This window comes from Corapipo altera, unplaced genomic scaffold (genome assembly GCF_003945725.1).
Source record: "Corapipo altera isolate COAL_440 unplaced genomic scaffold, ASM394572v1 61553, whole genome shotgun sequence".
In the NCBI taxonomy this organism is placed as follows: domain Eukaryota; kingdom Metazoa; phylum Chordata; class Aves; order Passeriformes; family Pipridae; genus Corapipo; species Corapipo altera.
Genome location: NW_020884918.1, coordinates 6,251,501 through 6,277,073, shown reverse-complemented (window position 1 = coordinate 6,277,073; position 25,573 = coordinate 6,251,501). Strand labels below are relative to the sequence as shown.

Sequence of the window (25,573 nt, the reverse complement as noted above, 5' to 3'; positions counted from 1 at the left end):
GAAGCAGCTACTAAAGAAAGCCAGGCAAAAGCACAATGATTATTTTCATGACACAACTTCATGAACAGAAAATCCAAGGCAGGAGCTATTTATATGTTTCATTACAAAAGGAAAAATAAAATATGTATTTGCATATGCAGGGAAAAAGACTTGTAAAATAATGAAGGCACTTATTAACCAAACAGTGATGACTAATTCCTCTCTACACCCATTTCCATAAGTGAGTTGCCCAACTGTGTCTGCGACTCCAGCGTCAACCTGCAGCCAAATCCTGTTGGGTCTTCCCAGACTCTCTGGGTGAGTTTGCAGAGTTCATCCTTTCATTATCCAGCCAGTCCCTGGGCAGTGACAGAGGAGTTATTCGCCAGCTCAAGTTATCATCCCAGAGCTACCAAATTACTCGTTTTGGAATTTGCACTTGAATTTTAATGCGAAAAAGAAGTCGAAGAGAAATGATGCCCTGAATTACTGAGAAATTAAAAAAACAAGCGAGAGCATTCCATGCCCCTCATTTGCCTTGTCCACCAATAAAGTGGAGGAAAAAAGCTCCCTTTGAACCCCGGAGCATTTCCTTGATACTCTGAGACCTCTCCATCCCCTGGCACTGTTTCCTGCATCTCATGCAGCATTCCACCCAGCTCCAGCCCCCAACCCATCCTGCCCCCAACACTCCCTGTCCTGCCTGGGAAAGTCCACACTGATGTACCTGGGGAGCTGCACTGTATTTTGGGATCGTTGGGGCACGCTGGGAAATTCCTAGCAGCTTGGGATAACTGCATGGGTCTGTGGTCCTGGATTACTGGGAAAGAATAAAAACCACTGCAGGAAACTCTCCCCTTCCTGTTTCTGCTTCAAACACAGTGCCCTGTTCTGCAACCTTGCAACAGAGAAAACTGAGACTTCAACATTTTCTCTCAAAAAAATATTTTCTGTAAAAAACCCCAAACAGTCAAACCAACCAACCCCCTAAAAATTCCATAAAACAACCAGCAAACCAAACCAAACTCATCAGGCCTGGGATGGGAGCCGGGCAAGAAGGGAAGTCACCACTCATCACTCTGTTTTTATTATCCTGTGGCAGCCTGTGGGTGATGCCACTCAGCAGAGACATGAATGAACGCTGCCCCCAACTTTGCAGCTGAAGAAGACCCTTGTAAAAGAAAAGGGACTTGGGTCCCCTGTCTCCTTCAGTCACAAAAAAGCTTGTGCAGACTTTGATGGACCACCATGAAGGATGGGAGAGGGGGATGGAATGTGGGATGGATGCACAAGTCGCTGTGATCACTTTCACCCAGAATGTGATGCCACAGTGGAAATAATTTTGCTCCATCTGCAGACTCAGGTTGGGCCAAATTTTGAAAAAGGAGATGATTTGCATGCAGTCTGCAAAAGAAGGGGGTGATACGGATTCCTCTGACAAAGTAGGAAAAGAACCTTCTTAGAGCCTTTCTAGGCCCCACCTGCCTACAGGCCAGAGCTGGGCCTGGCATGAACCTCCATGGCAGCTGGACTTGCAGTGCCAGGGCTATCCTGAAGCATCCTGACAGACCCATCTGCTTCAGATCTGGCATGAGGGGTGCACGAGGAAGGTGGTCCAGGGAGCTCTGTCCTTAAATTTAGGTTCCAGACAGGAGGTTTGACCAGTACCACAGAGTGTACAGATGGGCAAGCCAACCTGAACTGATGGGCAACCCCTGCAGAGCTGTCCCACCTCCGTTGGGGTGTCCATGTCTGAGGAGACCATCCAGGTTGTTTGATCCGTGGATTTACACAGGCAATTCACCTGGCTGCAGGTCAGCCATGCTCCCAGCAGGACCTGAGACCCTTGGAGAACATGAAGACCAAAGGGTGTGCAACCAAAAGGGATGAGGCAGAGCAACCACAGGGGAAAGTTGAGGAGTTGACCAGCAGGGAAGAGCGGCTCAGCAGGGAACAACCCTCACGTTCTGCATGCCCGGGGCACTTCTGATGAAGCCATGCCCTGACCTGCAGACCTCTACACACCAGTGACAAGCCTTGAGGGGGCTGAAAAGCTCTGAAACCAGACTGCCGGGTCACTGCCCTGCCCAGTGAACTTTATTTGCTCTGGAAATGCCTCATGGAGTTATATAAAAATAACCTGTGGATTGGCTTGCCCCATGCCTAGGTGGTGATGTCAGGGCAGCAAGCAAATTATCTTTCATCAGTTTGGCTGTATTTTTAAACACGAATTGTATTACTAATTTGGGGGTGCTCTGGCCTGTAGATAATCTGGGTGTGTTTACGGGATGACCTTCATTCAGTGCCTATAGTTTAAAATAAAATGTATTTATACCAGGTAGCAGCGTTGACCACCCTTCTCTGCCTGGTCTGGGAGAAGAATTCATTGGGAAACCACGTGGCAAGTGGGAGAATGCCAAGGGGACATCTAAAGAGGTCTCATACAGGACAAGTTTGGGGTATAAACCTGAAGGCTGAGCATGTTCATCATGTTGGGCCTCACCATATGTGATCAGTAGGTCAGGGTGGCCTGTATTCACACATTATAGAGATGGCCCATGGCTCAGCCCATCTTCCAACATCCCCTGTTGGACCCTTTGTAAGCTTGGCTGAAGTTCCTGCCAGCAACGGAAATTCAAAACGCCTTTATCTTGGATATCTCCACTCCTGCACCCAAGTGAAAGCCCACTTCTCATCCTAGTGTAGGTGCAGGGCATGCAACACTATCCTGAGACCTCTCCAAGCCTAGGACCAAGCTAGAAGAGCCAAGAGGAATGGCCACTCCACGGGAGAGGAGGCAGACCCATCCTCTAACATTTTTGGTGGGCAGCAGAGTCAAGTGGGATGAGAAGCAGCGTTTTGCCATCGGATCTAAGCCCTCACTCCAGCCCAGACAGCTGCAGCTGAAAATTCATCCCTTGGGAGTTTGCCACACTTTTTTTAAGACGAGTTCCAAATAACTTTTCCCCAGATCTCGGCCCACCGACTCATGGCTGACTCTGTCAGCAGCAACCGAGGGCAAAAGTTTAGTGTGGGATAAAAATGAGGGTTAATTTAAGCATCGCCACCTTCTGATGGAAAAAAAAAAGACACATTTGGGCTTGTTGCTCTGTAAACACAGGGCTCTTCCTCTGGCAGCTCTGCTGTTTACTCAGTCACTGTCAAGGAGGCAGGAAATACTGAGTCAGAAATACTGCACAAAAAGAAATATATAATGCTTAGATATCCATGCTAGGAGCTATATAAAAAGCTGAGAGAGGCTGTGCTAAATAGTTGATCTTCCTGGCAATATGCTGCAAAAGGCTGGAGCCCTAAATGGCTCTTTGGAAGGGGTCTGAGATAAATCAAGTGGGTTGGAGGAGGGAGCTGGTGGGTAGAGGTTGAGACAGCCTTCGTCCTTTGCTGCTGTCCTGGAGAAGCACATCCTCCACCTGCTCCCTCCCCAGACCTTCCTAGACTCCATAAATGATATTTTGCACAGTTAACATCACTGCATTGCTCCTTTACAATTTAAATTCTACTTGTATTTAGGTCCTGGCTAGGAGGAGGTTCTGGAGTGTAGCTTTGCTTTCTGAGGAGTATAACCCAGTGAGATGAGTAGTTTGTAGCACTGGCATTCAGAAGAAGCTCAGGAGGTGCTGGAAGAACCTGTGACAGTACAGGGAGTGATCAAACAGCTCTGCCCATGGATGGTCAGGGTATCAATGAGCTCCTCTGTGCCACTCACAGCTTCACTGGGAATATTTCACTCCACGGACACCACTACACAAACTCCTTTGCCAGAGATGGTGGGACATGGCAGGACCATCAGCTCTTCCATGGGCTCTGCTCTCCCTTCAGCCTCCCGCAGCAACACTCCAGGCCTCTCTGTCTGACCCAAGGACAGAACCACTCTGAGATCCCACCACAGCATTTCTGCTCACACTGCCAGTACAGGGACAACAAGACAAAGCAGAGGAAGATGATGATAGGAAACCTGCTTTGAGCCAACAGCTTCCATGCAGGACCTGGAAAAGAGCAGCACAGGAGACTGAGGTTCATTTCCAGCCCTGTGTGGGCTCCCACCACCTCTGTACCCTGATTTCCCATCTGGCAAAGGGGAATGATTTACTCATCTCCCTCTGCAAAGTGCTCTGGGGCGTGTGACTGAGACATGCAAATCATGGCAATTATTATGACTCCAAGAAAGGAGCTATTGACATTTAAAGCAGATAAAGCTTTTAAATTACAGATGACACCCTGTGCCCAGCCTTGCAAAGGTCCTGGCTTCACCCAGCCATGAGGCATTTCACTCCCACAGACTTTCATCACGTCGTTTCCTCCAGGCTGGATCTGCACCCCATGAACATGCACCAGTTCCTTCTCGGGGTGTTTTGGCCCTTTTGGGAAGAGCAGGAAATCCCATTGGTGGCCTTTGGTGCGGACCTGATTTCATAACAGCCACAGGTCTGTGAATGATTTTAATCAGAGAGGTCTCCAAAATGCCTTGCACAGTGAAGGTCCAGGTTACCAGGGCTGTGACCACCACCCCATGGACACCTACCACACATCAGCTAACCACCAGACGACTTGTAACTTCCATTAGATGTCACTGACCAATTCACAGAATCACAGAACCATAGAACGTTTGGGTTGGAAGGGACCTTAAGGCTCATCTTGTCCCAATCTCCTGCCATGGGCAGGGACACCTTCCACTAGACCAGGTTGCTCCAGGTCCCATCCAAGCTGGCCTTCAACACTTCCAGTGATGTGGAATTCTTCCAATTCTACAAGAACAACTCACCAAAGATCCTTCAGCCACCAGGCAGATACAAACTGCTTATTTCTTTCAGAAGAATCTGGGCAGGAAGGGGAAAGTAAGGTCAGAAAACTCCTCGTTCTTCTAAAGGGTAGGCAAACTCCCAGGATTAGGAACACAATGATTTTTAAATTCCCAGGTCTGGGTAACTGAGGCAGCAGATGATCAGAGCCAACAGGAGCTGTGGGCACTTCCTGTGTCTACAAACACCCCGAGGTGACCAAGCGAGTGGTCACTTGAACCTCCTGCCCCCTGGTCTCACCGTGACCTCTCTGTATTTGGCTCCCAATCTGGGATCAGCAGCAATTACCCACCAAACGTGGGCGTCTCATAGCTTGAGCTAGTGATGTCTGTGAGGTCCTTGGGGACTTTGGGGGTGTAAACAGTTAATTATTGATTCATCTCAGGTTTAAACCACCCTGGTGGGGACATAATGATGGATGTGCAAATAAAAATGCTGCTGTTAACCTCGCAGTTGCTAGAGATCCTGGAGGACTGTCTGGGTGGAAGCTCTGAGCGGACCAGGAGGGTGAATTCAGCAGCATGGTCTGTGCACTACCAACAGCAAACACTACTTTGCCCTGGGTGTTTGCCAGCGCCTCCTCCAGCGCTACCCAGGTGACGGAGTTGTCTTTCTTGTCACTTAATTTTTATTGCCACCCTTCCTATCTCACACCTTTCCAGATTCCCAAACACGTGCCAGGGTGTCAGCTCAGCTGGATAACAGCAGTTTATCACTACTTTAAAGGCTTGTTATCCCACGAACCCAGACACAGCAAAACATCATTACCAGCCTCAGCTGGAGCTTACAGTGAGCAGAGGGACACAGACAGATCTGCAATCTGCAGGCCACACAGATAGGGAACTAATGATGTGTTTGGGAACCAGAAGCCAATCTCTCAGTCCTGTGAAGAGGGACCAGAGAGGAGACAAGAGACCACAAAGAAATGCAAATTAATTTCCTTGTTGGGTTGTCATCAGAGCAGCTGGGGCAATCGTTTGACCCAGCCCTGCAGACACCCCATGGCTGTAACGCCCAGAGGAGGCAGCTGTCACTCAGCAGCCTTGCTCCTCTGCAGCATTTCAGAAGATACTTGTTATATTCATTTTACTCATGTAAGTCTTGCTACTGTGGGAACCTCGAGGCAGTGATGTGCCCTTTGCCTTTACAACTGTGTGTGGGAAACCCTGGGCTACCTTCAGATGTTGGGAGACAACAAGAGTCCTCCCCCCTGTGATGGGGACAAAGCATCCATATCCCTTAGAGCATCCCAACCCTAGGCCAGCAATACACTCCCTCACCACCACGGAGGTGGTAGGAAGAGAGGGGATCAAACACAGTGGATCCCTGCTCATCCCATCAATCTGCAGCAGCACTGACACCCCAGGTCCATGGAAAAACATATTAATATAAATCTCTCAGCCCACGGGCAGGAGGTAAGTGTAAAACCATAATGGCATGAAGAAATCCCACAAAAAAATATTTGGAGGCTAGTTTATATGGGTGGGGATGGTTTGGTGGGCAGTTAGCAAACCCTTCCCCACATTAGGGCAGGGTCTGAGTCTCAACACCATCCCCACATCTGTTCAGAGGTCACTTTTGTGCCTGAAAAAATGCCCATCCCACTCCCAATACCAGCTTGGGGTGATGACTGGGAACACCAATTGTGGCTGACAGATGGATCCTGCTTGCAAACGCCACATCTTGAGATGTGTGCCCAGCCTTGCAGCCCGGGAGGATGCAGGAGGGACCAGCTGGATTTTGCCAGCAAGATGCATTCTTATTCTAAGCTCTGCACAAGCAATGTGTCCTCTTTATAAGGTGGAGGTGACAAGGGATCTATGGGGACAGGTCAAGACAGGAAATACGGATATAAGAGAAGGAAAAGTGGCTGTGGAAGCAGGTGCTGCTTGGTCCAGGCACCAGGGCTGGAGGAATTCCTCCTGCACTCGAACTGAAGCTGTGTCCATTGAAAGGCCAGCCTGTCTGTGGATGAATGAAACCAGCTGGGGAAAAGCAGGCAGCTAATCCTGTTTGCCACTGGGAGCTTTTCCGCACAGGCGCTCCTGGCTTACACTGGCTCAGTCCGAGGAGGGATTTTCCTGGGTGCCTGGCAGCTGGCAGCAGAACGTTCTCCTGTGGGATGCTGACACCTTCCCAGGAAGTACATGCTTGGTGGTGTTCACCATGAGATGGCACTGGGACCATCAATCTGCTGAGCTGGGTGTGGAGTGCAGGGCACTGAGGCTTGGCCTCTGCTTCTCCTCAAGCCAGGACCAATGGATGAATGAAGCCCCCCAGGCTTTCCCCATCCCCAAATCCTGCCCCTGAAGTGGAAGCCCTCGACCTCTGTGATGCAAGGAAGCTGACAACTTTTGGATGGATGTCAGTGCACAGAGGGGGCTGCAAACAGGTCCAAGAGGTATGAGGCATTATAGAATCAGGGTTGGAAAGGACTTGTAAAGCTCATCTCATTCCAACTCCCTGCCATGGTCAGGGACACCTTCCACTATCCCAGGTTGCTCCAAGACCCGTCTAACCTGGCCTTGGACACTTCCAGGGATCCAGAGGCAGCCACAGCTTCTCTGGGCAATCTGTACCTCACCATCCTCATAGACAACAATTCCTTCCCAATATCCCATCTAACCCTGCCCTCTGCCAGTGGGAAGTCATTCCCTGTGTCCTGTCCCTCCATCCCTTGTCCCAGGTCCCTCTCCAGCTCTCCTGGAGCCCCTTTAGGCACTGGAAGAGGCTCTGAGGTCTCCCTGGATTCTTCTCCAGGCTGAACTCCCCCAGCTCTCCCAGACTGGCTCCAGAGCAGAGGTGCTCCAGCCCTTGGAGCATCCTCCTCTGGACCCACTCTAACAGGTCTTTCCTGAACTGAGGACTCCAGCGCCCCATTATGGCCAGAATTCTTGGCTCCTTCCTTTACAAAAAAGCAGAAAACCCAGAAAGATGGATGCACAAAAACTCGGTGGGTGGGAGAGCACGGGGGTCCGGCAGGCAGCTGTCCAGATTTGTTGTAGGATGGGCTTTCCTTTCATCTGCCCAGAGAATGAACCACATGGATGATCAAGGAACTGGAGGAGTTAATAGACTCCCAGCCAGAGATATTTGTGGCACCCAGAGTTCGTGTAAAGTTTCATACCGGGACCCTTTACTAAATTCTTTCGGTCATGGGAGAAAACACTGCAACTGTTTAGTCTGCAGGGAGGTGGTGGCTCTGGCCCAGCACTCAACGTCGCTGAGCAAACACGCTGGAAAGCAAAAAGGCTGAAAACCCTCTTATCTCCTCCGTCTGCTTTTCACCGTGTCCCTCCCAGCACCATGGCCAGGCATCTGATGGCCATCGGGTACTGGTGCTGGATCCCCTTGTTGGAAAACACAGGTCTGGGATGGGGGACAAGAGACCACTGAAAATCAAGACCTGAAGGTGAAGTACCAGTCTGCTAAAAAATGTTATTTACGCAAAGGAGTTCAGAAAAATCTTCCTCGGGGGCTAATATTTACAAATTCTATGCAGCCAGGGAGCTTTTGCTATAAGAAATGTTGTTGTTTTCTTTCTTTCTTTTCTTTTTTTTTTTTTTTTAAGGGAGGTAAAAGATGCATTAATCTTTTCTGCTCATCCCTTGAAGCATGTAGGTATGAAACACCCTACGATGCCCCTGAAGTTGCCTGTCCATGCTGGGAAAGCTGAGATTACAGAAAAGACTTGTAGAAAGCAACATCAACCGGCAAAAGCCTTCGATCCCTCCATACTTTGCATCTCTTTGATCCCTCCAAGCCTTGTATCTCCAAAGGGATGCTCATGATTACCATGACTCATTTTGCAGCGTATCAGCAGACTTCGAGCATCAATGTATGGTATGGGTTGGAATATTAAAGAGATGCAAAGAAACCCACCTTACTCTTATTAACCGGGTAGAAATGGAAAGGTTTTGTTTTTCCAGCCTGACACTATTTCCTTAGCTGGTGGGCACTTCACTCCCATCGTCTTCACTTTCAGTTCCTGCTGCTCCTGGACTGGAAGTGTTATCACAGAATCACAGAATGGTTTGGGTTGGAAGGGACCTTAAAGAACAACCTGTTCCAACCCCCCTGGATAGGAAGGACACCTTCCACTAGATCAGGTTGCTCGAAGACCTGTCCAACCTTATCGCTGGGTTTGGACTCCCAGCGCTGCCTCTTAGGCCCTCTTCAATAAAAAATTAATATGTAGAGCAATAACTATTAAAAAAGAAAAAGAGGAAAGAAAAGTGAGGGAATTTATCACTGGGAGGGGAAAAGAAAGCACTGGTTTTGGATGCTCAGTGAGGGCAGAGAGCATGGGGGGACCCCATGCATGGGTGGCAGCACAGCTGATGAGACCAGAGAATGTATCAAGATGGGGCAGCATCATCCAGCCTCACATTCTTTGCTCCTGTCCCCAAGACTTAGATGCTGTGTTTTGCATCAGTATCAGGCCTGGCAAGCTGGAAGACAGGGACTTGAAATAATTCTGATGTCTCATTCCTCACACCCCAAGTATCTTCTGGCTCCTCTGCTCCTGGGACTTACCCTGCTGAAGCCCCTTTCCACCATCATTTTGCAATTTGCTTGTTCAAATGTCAGCAGCAGGAAAAGATGAGGCTGTGCAAAATGATCCCCCTCAGGGGAGGTAAAAGGGATGTGGACTTCATGGAAGCATTGATCCTCCAAACTCAGATTCTGACAGAGAGCAACACACAAAAATATCCACCAGTGAAAAAAACCCCTGAGCCTAAGCCTGGATGGGGGATGATGAGGGTGCTCATGCTGCAGGTGGCACAGGACCATCCCTTTGGCTGCCACCACAGCAATAAAGTCCATCTGGTTGGAAACTGAATCTTGTACAAATTCCTGTGATTCAGCTAGAAAACCTTAAACCAAGAGATTTCCTCCTGGTGAGCACAAGAGCATCCCCTGCACGTCATGGGCCTGTGTCCAAGTGATGCCAGGGAATGGGCAAAGCACAGGTTATCTCATTTTCCCCCTTTCCCAGGAAAGAAAAAGAGCACTGCCCTCTCCAATATCCTCCTACCCAAACTCCATCTCAGGGCTGATGCTGGCATGTGTGTCTGCTCTGGCCTTGGCTCAGGAGGTGATGTCCCCGGCATGTGCCTCTCCAGTGTCCTTCTGTGTCAGAAGGATGATGCTTCATTTACTGTCAAAGTGACTGGGGGATGTGGGGGTATTCAGGAGGGGTCCCAATCAGGGTGATGCATCACAGGGTCCCCAGTGAGCCTCCAAAAATCCTCTCCCCAGGCGAGGTGAAGAAGGGAACCACCTGAGACTAGGTCTGGGAATCCCAAGGGGGCTGTGGGTATGGGCAGCAGGGGTCTTCCAACCCTGCAGCATCCTGAAATCCCCGCCTTGGGGTGCCTGCAGCAGCCTGAGCCGGATTTATGTTGGTGCAGGCAGGAGCAGATGGTCTGTCAGGAGGGTGCCTTAGGCCAGCTGAGTCCCTGGGCTGGCAGGAACATACTCCCACATCCCGGGCTTGGATTTGAGCCTTTCAGGAGCAAACAGAGAGTAGGAGTTGATGCCAGTTCAGCCTGAGCTGGAGGGGTCTCAACACTGAAGTGTCCCCCTCCCTTTCCTCACCTCTCAGTTAATACATAAATGAATTTTGAGGTTAATTTTTTTTTTTATCCCTGGCTCTCCTAGCAGGACCCCCAGCATCCTCACCTACCATCAGTGGCTGGGGGCAGCTAGGAGCCCACCCCAGTGGCAGACTGCTGCCTGGCTTTGTCCCAGTGCTGCAGGCAGGACGCAGGCAGGATGCAGGCAGGCTGAGCAGTCTACAGTCTCCACCTAGAGCCCAGCAGATCCTCTGCTCTCCACTGCAGCCCCACACACAGGGTGTGCACAGGCCCCACCACCTTAAGCCCGCCGATCTGAACTTGGCTGTGCTTTTAGCAGGCAGCAGCAGCTCAGCGAGGGATGCTCCTGACATTCCTCACCAGCAGCCTAGAGGACCAAAAGAAGCCTCTGTTGAGTCCCACCACCACTGGAAGATGCTCATATAGGGCATCCACTGCCCAGCAGAGATGACAGACACCAGGTACCATCCCTGAGGTCACACTAGGTGCTGGAGCAGGAGCTGGTCCCCACAATGGCCTTGAAATCTTGGCCCCTCCAAGGTGTAAAGGATCCATGAGAAACCACACATTGTTTATTTACAGAGTACAGCTAATGGCTATTTCCCACAACACACCTGAGCATTGCAATAAAAAAACCTTACCAGGACACTGAATTAAAGTCAAATATGCCAATCTTTACACTCTAAATGTTTTTTTTATAATCTTAGACCTGCTTCCCATCAATCTCTCAACTGCATGATGCACTGCTACCCTGAACCAAACACCTTTCCCGTGCAGAGCCATGACTGTAGCTGCATCAGATGGACTCCTGACCCCAGTGACCTGCAGGGCTGTGGGGACAAGCCCCTTGGCATCCCCTGTGACACTCACTGCTACATTGCTGGCCCTGTGGCCACCTCCAGCTGCAACTCTCCTTCTCAAAAGGGCTGTGATCCCCAAAAGTCATCCCTGGGCTCGGGCTGACACGCAGCACAATCCCACTGATCGTTTAATTTGGGGTCTGGCTCAACTACTCCCAGCTCAGAGACCTCCTAGTGCTTGTGGGGCACAGCTCCTGTCTGCATTCCCTCTGTCCTACCAGTGGGAAATTGCCTTCCCCCCCCTTCATTAAACCCCTAGATCTCGGGCTACACCCCTTTCTGTGCTCCACTAACCCCCCTCATCTCACCAGCAGCCTCCGAGGAGGTGCTGCCCGGCACCACCACTTTCCTGCGTCATGGAAAGGCTACAAATGGCTCCTGCAGCCGCCGTTCCGCCCGGGAAAAGCGGCGAGTTTAAAGCAGGCAGCTCGATATTTAATCCAGGGCTCTCCAGTAACTCCCGGACCCGCACGGGACCCGTCTGCCAGCGGCTCCCGTAACCTCCACGGCAAAGCCCGGCGTTGTTACTACGGGCAGACACAGCAGAGGCTTGGCCAGACCCAGGGGTGACGGCAGGGACAGCTCTGAGTGATGCCCAGCTCTGCCCTTCACCTGCCGGCGCAGGCAGGCAGCCAGCCCGCTCCCCTGGCTCCCTCTCCTGCCTGATGCCGACACTTGCACGGGTCCAGTCCCGGATGACGACGCAAAAGAAGACCAAAAAAGGAAAAAAAAAAAAGGAAAAAGAGAAGAATTAAAAAAAAAAATAAAATTAACCTTATAAGTTATAGATGTTAATATTTGTAATAAGTAAATATATACTAACGCATAAGGGAAATAACGATCGAATGATCGAATGATCGAATATAAAAATAATAAATAATATTTAAAATGAAGTACCAAGAATAGTTTTTAGGGAGGAAGGTAATCAGTGAAGGGGAGAGATTGCTGATATCAAAATGTAACTGTCTAAGCTTGATGCAAGCAAGGTGTATTTTAATAAAGCTGGTAGAAATTCATGCATGGAGGTCATGCCACGAGGTAAGAGGTCCAGGTTGACTTCAAAAGAACTCAGAAGTGCTCTGTGGCATTTTTACGAGTTTACTCTTAAATTATTTGGAAGTTCAATAAGGGGCTCTTTATTAAGGTATGTCAGGGCAGGTTTAGGTTGGATTTGAAGAAAAGGTTCTTCCCCCAGAGGGTGGTCTGGCACCAAACAGGCTCCCCAGGGCAGTGGTCATGGACCAAAGCCTCCAGAGCTCAAGGAATGTTTGGACAATGCTCTCAGGGACAGGGTGGATTGCTGGGGTGTCCTGTGCAGGGCGAGGAGTTGGACTGGGTGATCCCCTGTGGGTCTTTTCCAGCTCAGGTTTCTATTCTACAATTCTATAAGTAAAATAATAAATACCCCGTTACAGAATTACAGAACACCTTCAGAGACACAAGTGTGGGCAAACAACAGGGGATGTTCTCTCGTTCCCACTCTTTTTCTCTGTGCTTGAGAGCAGGAGGATGCAGCAGCCTGGGATGCTCCTCAGAGCCACCCACAGGGGCTTCCCATCAACCCCAGTCCCCCTACAAGCACTACATATATATGTGTGTGCATGAATGTAGAATTGCCTTTGAATTCCCTGAGCATATAGAAAATAAATCTCTGCAAAACTGCACTTAGCAGGCAGAGTCCCACAGTGGCTTACAAAAGCAGGACAGTGCTGTCTATATCAGACATGTGAGGCAAAAAGGTTTCCAAGCTCTACAAGCTTCTGCAAACCCTCAAATGAAGGTGTTTACACAAGGGCAGCATCATTTGCTGTGCTGGGCTCCTGGGGGGCTGGCAGAGCCCCCCCCCACATCAACCCTGAGGTTTACCTCCGAGATGTTCCTCATTGCCCTTGAAGAGCTGTGGGAAGCAGATCGAGCTGTGGAGGCTTTCCCCATCGAATCATCACTTCACCATGGGGAAAAGCTCATCAAACTCTTCTGGAAGAGTAACCAAAGGCTGCAACACTGGGCTTACACACTATTTGAAGAGATGGATGTGGTGCTGCTCCATGGAGCTGGGTGAGTGGACCCTGTGGCACACGAGAAACACACCTTTATATCTTCAGGATTTGCTCCTAAAGGGTCCCCTAAACGGACCTTGGGACCTTTTTTCCTCCCTGTCCTTCAACGAACCAACCTCTCTGGTGTCTGCTGGGCAATGTCTTTCCAGAGACAAGGAGTACTGCTCTGTTTTGTGTGCATAAACTGGACCATCTGTAATTAAATTGCATTAAAAACACCCAGGGAAAGAGGGCTGATGGGTTTTTGCAGTCAGTGCTGGACATGGTGTACAGGTCAGATGGTCGCCAGCTGCACTTGGATCCTCCTGCCTCCAGCTCTGCCAAACCACAAACTGTTCCTCACCAAAACCTTAATTATGTTGAAGGGGGGAAAAAAAAATCTGCCTTTCAGCATTAACCATTAGCGTATTACTTAAAATAACATAGAATATCGTAGAATCGTTAAGGTTGGAAAAGATTTCTAAGATCATTGAGTCCAACCAATGGGACTTTCATGTCCCAATTCCCACAGTGTCTATTGTTACAACTTAGAACCCCTTTGATGCAGAAAGAGCTGCTATCACTTGAGGTTGTTTGCTCAAAGAAGAAGAGGAACCCTACAGGACAGGAAGTATTTCAGCTCATTCCTCCCAAATCCTCATGCTTAGCATGGTAAACACTTCACTTTGCACACTCATTTACTAAAGGGAATCCATAAATTCTCCAGTACCTCGTGCCACAATGTCTACATCCCAAGAAATCATTCATCCTAAATGCTCCTCTTCCGTCCTCCACCTGGGATGACAACAATGGACTTTTGACCACCTTCCTGGTGGAGCCTCTCCAGAAATGCTCACATTGACCACCTCAAATCCAGGTGAGTTCACTGAAACCCAAGCGCAACCTCTGCCAAACCCCACAGGATTTGTCTTAAGTTCATCTCATGGGTCTAGAGGGGAAGCCACACAAGGAGCAACTGAGGTCACTTGGCCTGTTCAGCATGGAGAAGAGGAGACTGAGGTCAGATCTTATCAGGGTTTGCAGCTTCCTCATGAGGGGTGGAGGGTGAGACACTGATCTCTTCTCTCTGGTGACCAGCAACAAGACCTGACAGGAGAGCATGGAGCTGTGTCAGGGAATGTACAGTCTGGATATTAGGGAAAGATTCTTCCTCCAGAGGGTGGTTGGGCACTGACCAGGCTCCCCAGGGCAGTGGTCACGGCCCCAAGGCTGACAGAGCTGAAGGAGAATTTGGACAACACTCTCAGGGACAGGGTGGGATTGCTGGGGTGTCTGTACAGGGTCAGGAGTCGGACTTGATAATCCTTGAGGGTCACTTCCAACTCGGGATATTCTATGTTTGTATGAAGTTTCTACAACCAGAACCAAGCACAGCAGTGACCAAGGAAGGCCCATTTCTGGGTCAAGAGGTTAAAGTAAGACAATGAAGAAGCCCTGTGTGGGTGTGCAGCAGGGTATGCCACAGGGAATGTAGCAGGATGTGCAGCAGTGTGTGCGACAGGGGTGCAGTAGGGTAGGCAGTAAGGCAAGACATAGGGCTTGCACTCGTATGTGCAACAGGGGAGGCATTAGGATGTGCAATAGGATGTGTATTAGGGTATATAATAGGGTATGCATTAGGATATACCATAGGGTAGGCATTAGGGTATGTAATAGAGTATGCAATAGGAAAGAATTAGGATATACCATAGGGAAAGCATTAGGGTGTGCCATAGGGTATCCAACAGGATATTGCCTACTGGGTAGGCAATAAGGTGAGCCATAGGGTGTGCATTTGGGTGTGCAATAGGCTAGGCACTAGGGTGTGCAATAACATGTGTATTAGGGTATGTAATAGGGTATGCATTAGGGTATGTATTAGGGTATACCACAGGGTACTTCATAGGGAACGCATTGGGATATATCATAGGGAGTGTATTAGGATATGCCATAGGGTATCCAACAGGATATGCACTAGGGTGCACCACTGAGTATGCATTAGGGTGTGAATTTTGGTATACATTAGAGTGTGCCTTAGGGTATGCCACAGGGTACCTACCCAACAGGGCATGAAGCAGGATGTGCCACAGGGTATGCAACGGAACCAGCCCCTCTCCACTGGCACCAAGGCATTTCCACCAGGCACTGGCTCTCTGCAGCAGGCTCTGCTGCTGCTCTGTGTTGGGATGTTCATTTCATGATGGGTGGTTGTCTTTTTTTTTTTTTATTATTATTAAAAGAAGGTATCAGCCTTCTGTTTGATGTGCTGTTGGCTGTGGTTGCTAAGGGGAGCAGTGTACAATTACAGTGCCAGTGATGTCCACTCTAATAATACACTTGGCTCTGCATAGCTCAGATGTAGACACAGCTCTGCTATAAAGAGCACGGTTGTTCCAGCAGAGGAGTACTCCAACTTATGTTACATGTGAAGGGTTTGTGGCACATTGCTTAACACCCCCCAAATGAAAAAAAAAAAAAAGAGCCTGGACATGCCAGTGAGTGAAACTGACAACCAAAAACCTCTCACAGGAGACTTACTTTTAATGTATTAATTAAGAACGTATTTCTAGAGGCGTGAAGAAACTGTATATGTGTCCACTAAGATGTTCTTGCATGTCCCCAGCCATTCAAGCTCCCCAGGCCCAAGTCACTCAGGCCTATCCCAGGGGCTCACACAGCTCAAAATCACTCCTGCTACCAAAACCCTAAACCAAACTCAACGAGGAGAAAATCAAACCCAAATCACAGAATCACTGAATTGTTTAGGCTGGAAAAGCCCTCCAAGATCATCAAATCCAACCATTCCTCCAGCACTGCCAAGTCCACCACTGACCCACGTCCCCAGATGTCACATCCACATGCCTTTTAAATCCTTCTAGGAATGGTGCCTCCACCACTGCGGAGTGCCAAGGCTGGACAACCCAGATGCCAAATGACCCCTGCAGTGCCCAGATCCCTCATGGCAGCATCTCACCAAGCTTACTGGATCTCTACTCCACAACTCCCCTTTCCACATCACTTTTCCTGAAAGGTTCACAGCACCCAAACTCAAGACTCAGTCAAGATTTTGGACCAAAACACAAACTGAGGGATAAATTCAACCCAGAGTTTTCCTGACAGATCCCCTTAGAGCACGAAATGTACCAACACTGGCTGGGAGGAAGCTTTTAGAGGAGCTGCTGGTAGGAAGGGGGATGATGTGACAACATTCCAGTGCTGCAGCACTAGCATCTCTTTTGGGATCAAAAAAAGTCCCCTGAGATAAGCTGTGAACATGTGCAACCCTTGAGCATGAGTGCCTTGTCAGCAGTTGAAAATATAAGAGGATCCAGGTTAAAAGGAGAGTTTCCTGCCTGTTCTGCAGCAGAAGGCCTTGTTGCTTGTGTTAAGGTCCAGTGGGGCACAGGGACGGTGTCCATAGGTACAGGGATGCTGTCTATAGGTACCAGGATGCTGTAGGGCATCTCAGCAGGTTAATGCATTAATTTCTGAGATCCTCTGGTGGGGCAGAGCTGTTGCCTTCACAGTCCTGAGAGAAAGGGACAAACAAGCCCCTACAAAACAGGAGCATCTGCTGGGAGCAGATGGGGGGGCGAGCGCTCCAGCCCCAGGCGCCAGCAGCACGGGGAGGGGATCACGTTGATCCCGATTTATCACACCCCAGCAGAGTAATTCCCCAACTCGCCAGTGCCCAGCGAGCCGAGCTCCTTACGTCCGGGGATCAGATTAGTCTGAAAGGTGCTAGAGAGACACAAATCCTGCTCTGGAGCAGGCGTTTTATTAAAGGGGTGTTTTTTGGGGGGTTGGTTTTTTATTTTGGTGGGGTTTTTTCGTTTGTTTTTTGTTTGTTTGTTTGTTTTTTTTCGATTAATGGTAAATTATCTAGAAATGGCTGATGGAAAATATCTGATGTGCTGGAGGGGTCAGGACTGAAGCTGGGTAATGTTAAATCATCATTCATGTATCTATCTATCTATCTATCTACCTATCATAATATACCTATATATATTAAAAATACATATAAAAATCAATATTTATTTTTATATATAAATAAATAAAATATGGGTATATAATAATTGATATCAATGTATTATTATATCAATAGGATATCCACATTACTCCATAATATGGTATAATATCCAATATGCCTTACTGATACTGATAATACATAATATATCAATTCCAATATACCATATTATTGATAATCAACCCCCTTACTTTATACCAAGGCAGTTGGAATGACTTTTGTGCCTCATACCTGAGTCTATCTCCAGCCAGAGCTATCAAGCTTGAATACATAAAACAATTCCTGGTTTAGGGCTTAACCAAAGTATTTAATGAATCTGTGTCAGTGCATCCAATTGTTTTGGTTGGAAAGAGAAACTGTGCTTGGAGAAAGTCAAAATCCTTTACTATCAGAAAGGAAATGTTAAATTATTTAATTTCACATAGCACTTTGCTTTTGACCTGTGGTGATCTGTCACCCTTTGCCCCATGAAGACATTTATAAAAGATGTGCAGTTGGGGCTGAACAAATCCCTTTTGCATCTCTTTCCTTGCTTCAGCACATGAACTTGATCACCCGCACACCCTGCTCACTCTTTGCACTTCATTTCTCCCCATCTCTCCCCAGCAGACACCATGCTCCAAATCACACCGTGACTGGCTACATGTTCCCGAGAAGCACTTTGAGACTCTCTGGAGATAGGAGATATATTATTTATCCTCCTGCATTCATCCTGTGAAGAGCTGAATGCGAATGCACTCATTCTTGCCCATGATGCTGCAGTACAAATCAGTTTACTGGGTCTGTTGGCATGGGTAGAAATGCTGGGACGAGAGAATAAAGCAAATTGGAAGAGTCCTCCCTAATCCAGGACTCTCATCAGCCTCAATATTTTGCCAACAACCTGCTGCCCCTGGCCGTTGTTCCCGGACTTTATTTTGGATTTCTTAGGTCGCTCAGCCAAACAGGAAGAGACACAGGAACGACCTGATATGGGAAGAGTGGGATGTACAGAGGGTTTAGAGCTCCCTCCAGCCTCTTTGCTGCTAAATCTGGGACTGATTCTGACTGCATTTGTCTCATTCTGATTCATAATAGCTTTGGAAATAAAGTGATCTGGAGAAAATCACCACCTGGTACAGGCAATGGGCAGGTTTGTGTGCTGCCCAAGGGCTTTGCAGGGCAGAGAAGAGAAGGAGTGGGCATAGGGAGTGATACACACCCAGAGCAATTACAGAAGCAAAACTGGAGCAGAAACTTTGTAGAATTATCTTAGGTTACATTAAATATTGATTTTCATAATTTTAATTTGTTCCTTATTTCCCTGCTTGCTGTGATGCCCAAAGGCCAACTCAGTGTACAGAAAGCCAGGCACAGCATCCAAGACAGGATCTCCAACAACAGCAGCAAGAACAATATCAGTCAAAAAACTGGAGCTCTGTATGTCCCCCAGATGAGATGTGTGTGTAGGGGGAACGGCCAATGGAAATGCACATTAAATTAAGGATGGAAATTCATGGTTTCAACTCTATCTCCAGAGGCAGAAAGTTGGAGGTTCTCAGAAAACAACCCCCACTTTGATGGTGGTACTACAGTAAAAAATGCTCTTCTCAGCAGACCATGGGGCAGTTGAGGACAGCCTTTTTCCCCCATCATCCACCACTATCAGAGAATCATCTAGGCTGGAAAAAGACCTCCAAGAACATCAAGTCCAACCATTAACCTCATGGACCAGCTATCAGAGCCACTGCTTTTTTTCTGCCCCCCTGCAACTTTGCTGTCACTGATGGTTTAGGAGCAGAACAACCAACCAGTTCTGCAGACATCAGTAAACAAGCCACACAGAATAATGAGCGAAGACACAAATTACTCCAGTTTTGTTTGCAACCAGAAACCAAGAGCGAGCCCTTCAGCCAGGTGATGCAACCAATGGCCCACTCAGGGACCATGACTTAACTTGGCATTGCTGGTGCTGAGATGGACCCTCCACTCTAACAGCCCACATTGTAAGACCCTCCCAGTTCACTTCTCTTCAAGCCATGGGGATGCTGCCTCAAGAAACTGACTCATTTCACAGATGGGCCCTGGTGTGAGATTCTGTAATTCCACGTAGAGTTCACGAAATAGGAACAAAGAGCAACTTGACAATGCCCTCAGTGCCACATTTTCTATGGTAACCACAGACAAAACGGCAGGTACGCTTCCATTCTCTCATCAGTTGGGCTCAAAGGGAATTTGGAAACAGCTCAGCTCCAAACAGATGGTTAAGACCAGGTGAGGTGATGCTGCAGGCATCTAACCAACTAATTTTTTCTCATTACCTGCAACATATTGAGGAGCAGACTCCGGAACTTGGTTCCTTCCACCATGAAAAGGGCCATTTTGTCACAGAGCTTGGCTGCTGTGGAAGCAAAGCTGCGGTCCGTCACCGCTTTCTGGTAGATGGTCTTGACTATCTCACCCAACATCTCCTCAGAGTTGGTGGAGTTCTGGGCCTCCTCCATGAATGTGGTGAGCTTGGAGTCAACATCACTGCTGTTGTTCCTCATGCTGTTGAGAATTTCAATTAGTTTGTCCATTTTATTCTTTTCAGGGTCGGTGGTTTCCACCGTAACTTCGTCCTGGTCCGTGAAAAGGGAAAGACAAGGCGTCTGTTACACAAGGAAAAAACAGACATATCAGCCCTTGTCCTTGCACAAGCAGCAAAGGGGGAAGGGGATAGGGGAGACATATAAACAGACAGAGAAAAGAGAAAAGACAAAGCATCTTTTAGCAGCACGATGGTATAATCTCAGCATTGAAAGCTACAAGCGCATGAATCCTGCCCCAGAAATGTTCTCTTTCTTCATTTCCCACAGTACTCCATCCCAAAGTCCTCCCCCTTGGCTCAGGGAGAAGATGTCCTTGAAGGTCCTGAGCAAGCATGCCCTGAGTGGCTTTGGCATATTGGACCAGCTTCTGGTTTCTATGACATCATGATAATGGACATTTTTTGTGTCTCTACTTAGAAAGTGCACTGATGTTTGCAAAATTCTCAGACAACAATCCTGCAAAAATACCTGCTTTTTAATATATATTTAAGAATGTAAATTGAGATCAAAGATGTCACATCAGCATTCGAAAGACTCTCAGCTTTTCCATCTCTTGGCTGTTACACGTTTCACTTCACATCATTACCACAGAAATTACTGCTTCTTTTCAACATTTTATCGTGCATTGCTCCTTCTCCCCAGTGTAAGGCATTGCATCCCACTTGTTCTGGCCTGCTCCCTTCTGCACCTCCACCTCAGTCTTACAATGTGCTATGCAATACAAACCAGTTTTCTGGACAACACCAACACCAACCAGTTGGAGTTGTCCAAACCTCCTATCGGGAGACTGGTTGTGTTGATGACGCCCACCCAAGAGTGGGTGCATATGTGTGTGTTTCTTATGAGACTCTAAATTCCCAAGAAAAGCATTAATATGAATACACTGAAGGTCTCTGCCATAATCCCATTGCTTTAAAGAACATAAAAATAACTAACAAAATCTCTTCCTCCTCCCCATGCCACATACAGAAATAGTAAATCCTCATGCATTCAAAGGTATAAATTTCCAGCATGCACTCCCATGGAATCATATGTGTTCATGTTATTTTTGCTCTGCATTTTGGAAATCTCATTAGAGATACCCTCTCAGATGCATTTTCCAGCCTTACAAAAGAATCTCAAGAATTTGAGTTTCACAGGGGGCAAATGGAGATATCATCTCCAAATTCCTCAGAAATCTGTGGTTGAATATTGTTTCCAAAAAGGATTTCTCCTCCGTCACTTGCATGCAATAGTTTTGTTATTGTTGGGTTGTTGGAAGGAAGGGGGAAAAGATAAGGGTATTTCAATTCATTGCAGAGATAAATGAATATCAACTTTAAAGTACTGGAGCCCAACTATTCAGCACTCAAAAGGCAAAGCTTGGGATTTAGCTCTGTACTTGCAGACAGACAAATTGCCTTTTTTAGATGTTTTTTTGCAAAGTGGATGAGCTCTGCAGATCAAGAGGGAACTTGTGTGTGCACTCTTCCCCAAGGGTAGGGGGAAGCCTTCCCTCATGGATAGGAGCAGAGTTCCCAGCCCTTGGAGAACTCAAGCTGGCAGCAACCTCAACCAAGACGTCAAGCACAGAGCCTTAATTGTGTGAATAAAAAACCTCCTGAAGAAGCACAAAGACACCTCATGAGAAGCGCTGACACCCGGAGATTAAGGTAAGTCAGGTGCATTGATGGGAAGGACCCTCGACCCCACCCCACCCTTTGTGTGGAGAATGGCCCACAGCTAGACTCTCAAAAAAACCCAGAAACTCGAGGTTCCCCTAAGAAATAATACCTTTTCTTTTAGTCTCCTCCGCAGCCTGTCTTTGGAAGACTGGAGCAGATTGATCTTGGGCCTTTCCCCGATGCGCTCGTGAATACTGTCCTTCCGCTTGGTCTCCGATTCCGGGGTGTACTGCTGAGGCTGCTTCTCCACAGCCTCTGGGCCTCGGGGTGCCTCCGTGGGGATGTGCACCGTGCAGGTGGAGGTGTCCTCGATTTTCAGATTCTCAGTCTCTTTGGCGTTTCTGTGCGTTTCTTTGTCGTTGGGCGAGTGCTTCTGGTTGTGGTGCCATCTCCGGTTCTGGCTGTAGCCGTGGTGGCCCGTCCTGCCTGAGGAGTGGGGGGCCTGGCCTCCTTGGTAGACTTTCTGGTGGTCCCTGTTATGTTTGGTGCCACCTTGCTGATGATCCGCGTGCTGCTGAGACTTGTTCCCACTGGGAAGTCTCTGCTGTCGCCTGGAAAGTTAAAGAAAGTCTTTAGTTCATCTATTCCTCCATGGTTCTGCTTGGTCATCACATCTGTCCCACCAGACAGCCCAGCCCTTGGCAGGTGACCACAAAGAGGGAGTCAATTTCTTGGTATCTAACAACCTACCACCAACCCATGCTTCTAAATCTCTTTCAGTCAACAGTCGTATTTCAGCTGGAAGTTTTTCCTGAGTTAGATAACACGACTTTGGTTCCCAGGAAAAACTCCCCCAGGTTTCTGATTTCTTCCACACTAACCAGGGAAAAACTGGTTAGCCCAGCTGAGCAGCAGAAAGTCAGGTAGGCTAGAAATACCAGGAGTTATTTTTTTCTGAAGTCTTAAGGAGCTCCTGATACACCTGGATACACCAGTGTCACCTGCTCCTCTTGCCTGCCAACACGGCACGCTGCTGCATGGGTTTGCAGGGAAACATTTTAAGTGTATCAGAAGTTTCTGGGTGGGAAAAAATAAACTAAAAAGCAAATTATAAAGTAAACTGGTAATTTGCCCACACCAAATAGTTTTGTTTGGCCTTACTTTATGCATGTCCTTCATCATTTCTACACTGGGACAGGACACATGCATGGCTGAAGAAGATGAGGGTCATGCTTGGCTCTGGCAGCACGGGGAGGCAGGACCACAACCTCCAGATGGAGGGCTGCATGCACAGAGCTCCAAATGGATAACATGGAAATTCAACAACCACAAAGAGGAGGAACTGCCCAAAAAATGGTTTACTCGAGAGACTGCAATGTTTCAAAAGGAGTGAGCAAGCCCCTATGTGCTGGCTGTAACCAGTAGCCGAGATGGCAGGTCTCCAAAAAAACAACAGTCAAATGGAAGAAATGCTTTGGCAGCCTCAGACATCTCAGATTTCCAAACAGGCTGCAGCGTGGCTGTCCCCAGTGAAGAAGGCAGAGCTGAAATGCCATCATCAAGGATGCAGCTAAGATGGAGATGGTCCTGGCACTGGCTGCCTTCACCTGAGATGATGCAGGGTTACCCTATGCACACCTGCAGCTCCCTGACTGCCTCCTGCCTTTTTAACACTTAGTCTTGGCTCTGAGAGCACGTGGGATGTTTTAATGCCTGGCTCCTCACAAGGCTGCTGGCAGCAGTGCTTGAAGGTGGCACAGGGCACGTCCCCAGGATCATCCCCAGAAACAGGGAAACAACTGTGAGTGCTGTGGTGACCACAGCAGTCTGCATCTGTACTGGTTTTGTAGCCATAAAACCCCTGCTCAGCCTCATCCCTTATCCCAAACCCCCACCTTCATTCAGATAAATAGCAGCTTTTATTTTAACCCCGTCCCACAGCAATTAACTTTATTTTCATCACTGGCACAGCTCAGCTCAGGGCGCTCGGATGAAGGAATCAGCCATTCACAAATACATTTCAATGGTCAGCGGTTCAGCAGCCTCCAACCCTGCCTGCCAAAGCCATCTGCCCATGGAATCTGTATTCCTTGGCATCCCCAGGAGTTAAAACCTATTTTCTGAGGCCAACTGGCTTTTAACCATAAGGAGCGAGGGCTCATGTTTGGCAAACATGGGATGAGGAGGCTTGTTCGTGGCAGTGGAAGGAATTTGTGTTTAGTCTCAGACCACCAGATCCGGTTTTCTGAGATATTCAGTGTGGGTTTTTTTGAATTTTTTTTTTTTTTCCCCAAGCTGAATGTCAGAGCATTAAAAAACCCAAACAAACAAATAAATAAATAAAAAAAACAAACAACAAAAAAAGAAAAAGGAGATGGGAAAAGCTTTCCTGTTTTCTGGAGCTTACAAGTATTTTATGAGTACAGATCCTCCACATCAAGTTTTCCTGGCATTTCTTTGTTTCCTCTCAGTAACGCAATCACATAAACCGCTCTGTAAAGAGCAACGCTTATTAAAAGGGAACGTCAAAATAAAAGTTAGTTAAAACCCTTATCTGTTACTAAGCCCTCACAAGCTTAAGTGTGCAAGAGTTTTGTTTTCTGCGGTTTTGCTCTTCTCTCAAAACATCTGAGGTTTAACTGTTTGGTTGCACTTCAGGTCTTGGGTTATAAGCCAGACAGTCTGCTACTGTATTTAATTTGTAAATATTGCACAGAAATTATAAAAGTTGCACACAGACATGGCTTAAATTTCAGCAGAAGTAAGGCAAAATGCATGGAAAATGAGCTGGGAACTAAAATTCTGCTGTAAATTCCTGCAAGAAATGCATGCAGGGACAGCTTTTTCCTAGAGACATAGCGATATTATAAGCCAAACCCTTTGTGTTTAAGGGTCGTGAATGAAAAAAAAGGTTTAAGATTAAAAAAAAAAAACCCAAACCAGTTAAGTCAATGTGGAATGTGCAAGATTGTTCAGTTTGGGGTTGCTGCAATAGGACAGGGGAGGACAGATAGCTCCATCCCTGTACAGGACAGATAAGAGGTGATACCCCCATGGCAAGGGGCAGAGCAAACACAGACTAAAGCTCTGCAGTCACTGACCACAGGATGGAAAATATCAGAGTTAAACAAGCCTGGGGCAAAAAAACCTGCAAGAAATAAAAGGAAGGAGAATGGCAAACAAGGAGCAACGTCCGTGACTTGGCAGCAGGCAGGAGTGTAGATGATCATCCAGCATTCAGGCAAAGACTAGTTCTGTGCTTTTATCTTCCCAACACCCCAGTGAAGAAGAAAAGCCAAGAAGAAATAGGATCTGTGGGGAAGAAGAGCCAAAGCAGGGAGAACGGGGCCCAGACCTTAAAAGTTTTTTTGACTGCACAGCATCTCGAAGCCTGGGAGGTTGGGATGACCTGTCCTTGCTCTCAGGTGTGACCAAGGAGCTGCGGACACACAGAGCTCCAGGAAGGGGCAAGAGGGGGACCTGGGCACTCCACCATGCACCCACTGTGGGTTGTTGATGGAAACAACCTCGTGCTTGTCCAAGGGCAGGAATGTAGGTGCACAGATGGCAGCTTGAGGTGTTGACCCAAGATGGTACCTTGGATGTGTCAACAGAACCAGACCAGGTAGGAACACGAAGGCACTTCCCAACCTAGGCTTTTAGGTCTGAGACGCTGAAGGGAGGAACTGCTGAAGCCTGAATCACACAGCAACATCTCCAAAAAAAGAAAGAATTCACCCCAGAAAAATGGTGCAGTTACTGGGAAATCCTTCCCCTGCCCTTCTCTGCTCATCCTTAGCTGTGCATGCCTTGCAGGAGGCCCTACTTCAGCTATGAGAAAGAATATCTACACAGCACAATCTAGGCCTCTTATCTCTTGACTCTATTTAACACTAAATAGCTATTTTCACTTCAAAGGCCAAATTCCAATTCATTTCAAAACTCCCCCGACTTCAGTGGGACTGAGGATTTGGCCATCAGTCATCATAGAAACTGAGACACACAAAGAAACTGGAAAAGTAGGCAAAACCAAGGGGAGGCACTCAGGGTTGCCAAGCTGGAAATAGGATGGTA

At 47.9% G+C, this 25,573-nt stretch overlaps 1 protein-coding gene across 3 annotated transcripts in view; it reads right to left on the bottom strand.

The window, feature by feature from the left end:
- Positions 1 to 25,573, bottom strand: part of CTIF (cap binding complex dependent translation initiation factor) — a 147,383-nt gene that overhangs the window by 22,242 nt on the left and 99,568 nt on the right. For 2 of the 3 annotated variants that reach the window (XM_027656075.1, XM_027656077.1), the window contains 2 exons: positions 21,669 to 22,110; positions 19,626 to 19,955 (listed from right to left, as the gene is read on the bottom strand). In XM_027656075.1, coding sequence (XP_027511876.1) covers positions 19,626 to 19,955; positions 21,669 to 22,110 — 772 coding nt within the window. The remainder of the gene's footprint in view (positions 1 to 19,625; positions 19,956 to 21,668; positions 22,111 to 25,573) is intronic. The other variant, XM_027656076.1, reaches the window with a different exon arrangement.